Consider the following 8,404-nt stretch of genomic DNA (forward strand, 5'->3'; position numbering starts at 1 on the left):
GCATTTCATTACATGATATAATATTTAATAAATAAAATCGTTCTGTTTTGTTATTTGTCCTATCAGTAATTTTGTATTACGGAATAAATAATGAAAAATTGCATGAGAAAATTTAAAAAATGTCAATAAAAGGGTTGTGGGAAAGTAAAATAAAGGTAACTATAATAGTAAGCTATATAATACTACAATAATAAGCTTGATATCATTGTTTTCACGCAACGATCTAAGTATATAAATATAAATAACTTAGTCATCTACAATACTAGTTCTATAGAGAAATGCTATCTGTTATTTCAACTGAATTTAGACTACACATTACAACTTCCAATGAAAAGTTCTTGCGTGACCTATTCACTGACCACTGGAATTTCAGAATGTTTCCAAATAGTATAAGTGCCAAAAAAAAATTTAAACGCCTTCCAAGTAATCTTTAGACGATTGTCTATGACTGATTTGACATTATTTTTTAATAAAAATACTTCGAAGAGGTCAAATCAATACATTAGTAGAATTTATATAAATTATTAAAGAAGTAAAACAAATTATAAGATTTTGACTTTTAAAGTAAATTGTAGGTGGTCTAATAATGAAAATGCTTTGGACCCCATGAGATTTAAAGACCCATCATAAACTTTAGTAGCCTGTCATGGTTAGTAACACATACAGTATCTCTGAGATTTTTTTGGTCATCATTTTTTTATGGTAGCGATATTTTCCATAGGGGGCTTATATTGGTCTTAATCTGGCTCTAATAGTAAATAAAATTAGAAATTACACTACTTAAAAAATTCTCATTTTCTCTTTCTGTATAAATAATAATATAAGTAATTACAGTCAACTTTTAAAAAGCTAAGCTCTCGAGATTTTTTTTCCTATTGCCGATGATAATCATAATACCTCCCTCAGGAGGTATTATGGTAATAAATATAATAATAATAAATACAATGTATTTATTATTTCATAGTTATTTTATGATCATCATAGATTAAGATGCATATTTCATGAACTAATGTTTTAATTTTCAATCATTTTTTTTTTACTAAAATTAAAAATTTTAATTTTTAAGAGGTGCACTCTCCAAGTGGTCAACTGATTCTCTGACCTATAAATAATTAATTTTAATTTTTTAGTCGGTACATATAGTCAAATTATTATCAAAATTATAAATTTATCATATTTAAAATAGCAAAAAATTATAGAAAAATAACAAGTTATCACTTTCAAGTGTCTGATTAAATTATAAAATTTTATCAATTTCTCTACGCAAATATTCATAACGATTTACGAAAGACTAACAATATACTATGTCAAAAAGATTGTAAAAAAATTAATTATACATTTTACTACTAAAAAATCGTGTTACTTTTAATATTTCCCAATAAACTTTTATTTTTATTAAAAATTCATAAAAATATTATGGTAATTATCATTTTTTTAAATATTTGACCTGAAGTTTTACGAACAAACAAAACGAGACATGAAGTGTATTAACTTATGTATTGTATTTCACTTATGGATAAATTCCGAAATTTAAAAAACCTGAACATAAATTCAACTAATCTATTACGTTTTCCTTATCGACAACCGGTCGGATTTCCGGTTCTGGAGTGTATTACGTTGCCTACCCATTAAGTTTCCAGGCGACACATGTTTGTCGATCTCAGTGTATGTATATGTTTATAAAACAGTTGCTGCGTTTTTTTTTTATAGCTGCACTGATAAAATTTAATACGCACTTAAGAATACTCATGAATTGATTTATTATTTTATCTCTTCTAGAGTTTCCAACTATGAATGAGTATTTTATACCGTACTCAGCGCATAGGAAATCGTACAACAGCATGTGTGTACGTAAAACCTAAAGATAATAATACTGTAATCTAACATAATAAAAACATTTTAATTATTACTTGATTTGTGTTATGTCCTTTATTGAAGTAATAATAATAATAAAAGTTGTTAAGTCAAAAAAAAAAAAAAAAACAACACTGGAAGAACGCGTACAATAATGATGAATATTAAATAAACATAATAACAGAGAGTTTGTTTTGATTAATGTCTAATAATTTTTATAGTATAGCAATGGGAATGACGTAAATGCTCAGTGTTAAAACATGATGGGTCGACAGCAATATGTAATTGACGGTAAAAAAAAAAAAAAAAAACATAATATGTTGGCTGTGAAAAATGTACACGCTAGTTGTGTTTAAGTAAGCTTGCCTTAAATAAAAAATAAATTAACTTAACTTAAATATGAAATATTAATTCTAAAGTTCAAAGTTTTCAACAATCAAAACTACAAGTATATGAAAAAATACTGCACTTAAAAGGTGTTTTCAGGACGAAACCTTTATAAACGTTATAAATCCTAATGCCCTTTTTGTTTGTACACAAAATTAAAATAAGAAGCGAATAAATAAAAATCTTGCAACATTTTGGTATTAATGAATAAAATTAGTTATAATAATTTATAATAAACAAAAAAAGGTAACATAAAAATAATAATAATAAATTATAAGTACCCAACTCGCTGATAAATAATTATTTTTTTTTTAATCATTTTAAAAAGAATATGTATTTTAACAAGTAGTTACATAATTGGGTAAACTATAAAAATACCAGCAAAATTGACCTTTCCCTTCAAACCTACTAGCTAAGGTCGAAAAAAAAATAATTTTTTTTTAATAAATAAAATAATAATTATTATTATAGTCATAAATGTGGAACTTGATAGATTTGGCATACAGGAATATGTTATTGATTGTTACTTTAAGACCACTTTCTTCTTTTTGACGAGGAATGAGGACTAAGTATCCGAGATGTTTGCGGGTTATTCATGTGCACATATTGCACACATGATTAATATGTATAATTAAAAATTTCGCCCTGGAAATTAATATTACGGATGGTCTCAAGTGGTCGTCGGCGTCTCAGCAGTGGTCGTCAGTGGCTTAGTTTTGCACCGGTACACGTACGCGTTCACTGACAAATCGTCATCGGTCTTGAGACACGCTAAGTTAGGCGCACAATCGCAACTATGCAGAAAAAGAGGTAAAAAAACCATTAATTTAAAATTGTATAAACTGAGATTTGATTGAGACTGAATTGGAACTTACGTGTTTTTCATGAAATAGTCTATCCGGCGGGTAAACGGTATGTAAATGGCCCATCCACACGGAGTGTTCTTATGGCACACTTTCGAAGGACTAGGCGTACTATCTGACCCTGAAGCTATTGCTCTCTGAGGAAACAAAAAAAAATTGGAAAATATTAATTAAAAAATGAACAGTTCAACCCCGATTACACTGATCACAGTTAAAAAATATATAAATATTAATATTTCTAGACACTTACTCTTTTATGAACAGGAGATGCGCAGGCCGTTGACAACAGACACAGACAGAGTACGAGGGTAAGTGTGGTGGTCAAAAGCACTTTGGTTCTATATGCACTTGGTCTACGCGTCGTTATTTCTGCTGTTGAGCCATTGATCTGTTCTTCAAAAGAACATTTGAAGGAGGATGACCTGGTCCGTTGCGAGACCGCAGTCGTCGTTGTATTATTCCTACTCATGATAATGTCAAACGATTCCATTTTTGAAAATAATTAAAATACTGTTCGTATTTAAATTTGTCGGCGGTCCAAAAAATTCGTACGACGCACAAAATTAAAATTTAAAAACACTCGAGTTATAAAAAATGTTAATATTTGAATACCGGTCACTGAACGTAACAAATTCGAATTCTGTTAAAGCGCACTCAGTCACTAAAAAAATATCAAAAGAGAATATTTTGGTACAAAGTGTAGTAAGGCTACTCACGTGTGTATCGCAAGTGTCGGGGTGTGCAGACTGTTTCAAATTGAGGCGGGCAAATGGATTTTATATTGATAGGCACAGTGGGGGGCCGCGCTGCTGAATGGAGCGAGTTCCGCCGCCACCGTACACTTGTAGGATTCAACGGCGGCTAATAAGTGTAATAGTATTATTGTAGATTTTTTTTTTTACCGTTCCAAATAATCACACTTCACTCTCATATCTATAGAGTAAATTGTTCGATCATAATTATTATAATTTATTCGATGGTGATTCATCATCATCTGGAATTCCAGTACAACTTTCATTCGCGTATGTCCGCACTATTATAATTTTTATTACTCTAGTAATTATTAGTGTACAAACGATTTTTTAAAGTGAATAGTATGAATCACGGATAATTCGGCGTTCAACATAATGTATACGTTTCAAGTCAAACGTTCGATGAGACGATGAAGAAATCATTAATCAATTATAATTTAATACATTTTAACGAGTTTCATTTAATGGGTATAATTATCGACGGGTGTTATAGTAATGGGAATTTCAAAAACCTAGGCCAACACATTTTGTATTCATGGCAGGATGAACGCGACGCATCACTCAGCTGAAGATTATATTGTATTTTATGAGTTTTTCACCACACGTGTATATAAAAAAAGGAAATTAAATTAATGATGTAGCGGAACTACAATAAAATATTCTTTGAAATTCGTGTTACGAAATAGATCACTTAACCGTTACATAGAACAGTAAAAAATACACCTTCTGCGAAAAGATATCCCAAAGCGGAACATTTTTATTAAAACTGTCCGTTTTTATATCCCTTCGACCTTACTTTTTGGTATTAAGAGAGGTTAACAATGGGTTCAAGGAAAATACCTACGCTAAAGCTAAAGTGTTCTGGGAAACATAAAAAAATTTTGCCAGTGTAGTAAATATATTTCAATTGCGTTTTATGTTACGAATAACATTATTATAATTGGAACAGGAGACATTTATGGTGAAAAAAATAAACGAAATTACTTTGAATTATTTTTTGTCATTAATTTGTAAACATACATAAGGTAAAATGTGAAATTTACGTGCTATTCAAGTTCGAACTTTAAGTAAATTACAAGTGGGTGCCAAGTGTATTTTTTCTACATTAAACTTTGCCTATCACGCATTAAAAGAACTTGAGATTTTTTGTAATAAATAGATATCGGTTTTTAATGTAATACACTGTTAGTTTTTTTCTATGCAAGTTAACTGTCTCTCATATACTTCGGTACGTGCCAACAGTCACGTTTACCCCCAACGCAATGGCTAAAAGGTATTATTATCCTAACGCTAGAAGATTGACAGAAATAATTTAGATAACTACTCACATATATTACCATAAAATAAATATTGAAAATACTTGGTTATTATATGACTATAAAAAATATTAATTGTATACTTTTCGGATAATTCATTGGATAAAACAACAAAAATTATTTTTATAACGTACAAGCGGAACATAAAAATATTGAATATTATACATAAATGTAATGTAATACAATAGTGTAAAGAATGAAGAATTTTAAAGTGGCTATAAATGCCTAATCTATTTAGTATCCATTCATGATATTAGGGTAATGTTTATGAACTGTCGGAATTTTTTTTAAGATTATTAAAAATTAGTAAAAAAAAATAACTTTACCCGCTTTTTAGTTTTGTAACTATCAAGGGATGATTGGAATGGCTGAATGCAACGGATATTCACAAATGATTAGTGGAAGTCTATATTTTGGCTATGACAAGGCTTAGCCTTTAGCAAAAAAAATCAAAGGGACCTATTTTTTATCATTCAATTTTTGTCTCATTCGTGTAAAAAATAGTTATATTCAATTTAAAAATATTTAAACGAAATTTACAGTATTTAATATGGCTAAATTAGAACTTTAGGTAAAATAAAATGTAATTTAATTGTTCGAATTGTATAAGATAGGATAGTTATTATTCATTGGATCTCATCGAATAGTCGATGAGTGTAGTAATTTTTTTAGAAACTAGAATTTAACATCATTTGCTAAAGTCTTCCTAAGGCTTAGGACGATTTCATATTTTAATACTATACATTATTTTCTAATTAAACAGTTATGTTGCAGTATGTTCTACTCTCCTGTTTTCAGAGGTATGCACGTGGTCTCCATCATTTGTGTACAGAGGCCACGTGCATTCTAAAACACCGTCTCCCGCGTAAATCTGTAAAACGGCATCATTATGACCAATGTTATTAGGTCTTGGACGCAGATCTCGATGTTAACGGGACTAATTAAATAAATTCCCCTGGGTAATATAATACATTTGCAAACGATTATTTCACATTCGCATTAACTAAATACACTAGTTAGTAATTAATTTTCCCGTTTATTTTTTCAACTTGATTGAAATCATTGTCGTTATGAGCCGCACGCTCACTCCACACGTGTAACAAAATTGTTAACCCAAATAAAAATCGCATTATTTTTATTTAAACTTCCGCTGCAGCTTTGAGTAGATGAAAGTATGACAATTATAATTTGCAAGAGAGTACTATGTCAAATGTTTAATTAAAATCGTTCGTTGTGTTTGGAAATAGTTATTAGTAAAATACCCTTAGCTTTTAAATACTGAATGAATTTCAAGAATTAGTAAAATATAAACCGACTTTGTAGTAAAAAATTGTTTTACATTCGTAAATTGGTTAATAAGGTTTGCACTGAATAATATTCTACAATGATTAATATTACTATCTAATAGTAATACTAATAATATTATTATCTAAAATTTTCCTTAATATCCAGTTATTGACTGGATATCTGATTTACAAAATTCATCAAATTAGTTAATGACTTAATTTATGCATGTAATTAACAACCTACAATGTTTTGTTTTTCTATACCAACTAAAGCTGTTGTTAATTATTATGATTTTGGTAGTGAACTGAAGCCTACAAAGTATTACAAACATTTACTTATAGTTGTTATTTTTATCTAGATAATTGTCAAAAATATTTCGTCTTGATATTAGATCATATAATATTATATAACATTCAAGTGACGTTTACTTTGATAGTCAATCAAATAAAAATTAATTCCATTTAAAACAGCCAGTTTTTAGTGATATTGAATGTTCACGATTAAATTAACTAAATCGATGCATTATACATAATTTAATATATTATTATAGAAAATTATCACAATTATAATGACATACATTAAAAACTTTATTATTATGAAAAATATAAATCAAAGTGATATATCTACTATTATCTATATATAGTGTGTCATAATCTTTTTTTTAATGTCATAAAAAATATTACAAAGATATTATAATGAGGAATATTACTACCAAACAAAGTATAAGAATTATAAAAATAAGAAATTTTATTCCAAATTCTGCTTTAATATCCAGTGAGTAAATTTCATGTGATACTATTCTAAATATATAGATTTGAATTAGATTTAATTTGAATGTATTCCTCTATAGTCCTCAATTCTGCTACAATATAAGTTATTAATAAAATAAAGACTTTGTATACGTAGCGTATTCGCTAGGGCTAAACTTCTTCAATGTTGCTATACATAAGTTAAGCTAATGTATATTATACATAATTTTCATTACCCCATGGCAAAAATCCGCTACTGCTAAAATTAATTTTTGTATTATAATTAAATAAATTAAAAAAACACGATGTTTAAGCAAATTTGTATTATTTTTTCTTCTAGGTATGTTTGGTAATATTCGCAAGATTAAATTACATAGCGAGAATAGGTTTTCAAGATTAAATTAGTATATCTAGAATTAATTATAGGTAAGAAGTAGAAAAAGGAACTAGATTATCTATCTACAACCATACCCCTAAGAATTTCATATAATCGATAATATCGAGGACAGCAGCAACTAAACGGATGATAATTTTATAAATTGGTTATGCCATGTCAGCATACCTGATATAAGATTAAATACATGTAAAATTCCATTAATCCACAATTATCAGTTGTTAAAGAATTTGTGTTCAAATGACGGAAAACTAAGGATTTTATTGTTTTCATTATTCTACTCATCAATTTCATTTTTACATCGTCTACTACGTTTTCTGCTAGAAAAGTTCAGTGAGATAATAAAAATATATTTTAAATCAGTAAACAAGTAAGTTCATTGAATACTTTTGATGGATAAATTTATTTATATAATATTACATTGACAAAAAACTATGTCGATTTACAAATAACGTTTCACAAAGCAATATCAATAACGCTCACACATAAAAAAACAGTTTAACTTATTAATATTGAATTATATTCTAATTATAAATAATATAAAATAATAGTAATAATAATTTACTGATGTAAATCTAAACGATGACGATCGTTACACCGGATGCAAATGTAAGTATTTTCATCGTCATTTCCTTCTGACGTATATTACCATAATACTCATCGATAAAACTAATTTAATGACGTGTTGTCCAGACTAGCATAGAAACAAATTATAATATTTTTAAAATTTAATATTAATTTTATTAAAATAAACATTAATAATCGAATCCAGATGCATAAAACAAGTTTAACATATGCTAAG

The 8,404-nt window shown here is 28.0% G+C and overlaps 1 protein-coding gene across 1 annotated transcript; it reads right to left on the minus strand.

Moving 5' to 3' along the window:
* Positions 1-1,897: 1,897 nt before the first annotated feature.
* LOC126907228 (uncharacterized) lies at positions 1,898-3,868 on the minus strand. Its single transcript, XM_050688342.1, has 3 exons — positions 3,355-3,868; positions 3,117-3,241; positions 1,898-3,035 (listed from the first exon to the last, which is right to left on the minus strand). Exons 1-3 carry the CDS (start codon positions 3,592-3,594, stop codon positions 2,912-2,914), a joined length of 489 nt encoding a protein of 162 aa, XP_050544299.1. The 5' UTR covers positions 3,595-3,868; the 3' UTR covers positions 1,898-2,911.
* Positions 3,869-8,404: the final 4,536 nt, after the last annotated feature.

The sequence above is a fragment of the Daktulosphaira vitifoliae genome, unplaced genomic scaffold, assembly GCF_025091365.1.
Source record: "Daktulosphaira vitifoliae isolate Bord-2020 unplaced genomic scaffold, ASM2509136v1 Scaffold_5, whole genome shotgun sequence".
Classification (NCBI taxonomy): Eukaryota; Metazoa; Arthropoda; class Insecta; order Hemiptera; family Phylloxeridae; genus Daktulosphaira; species Daktulosphaira vitifoliae.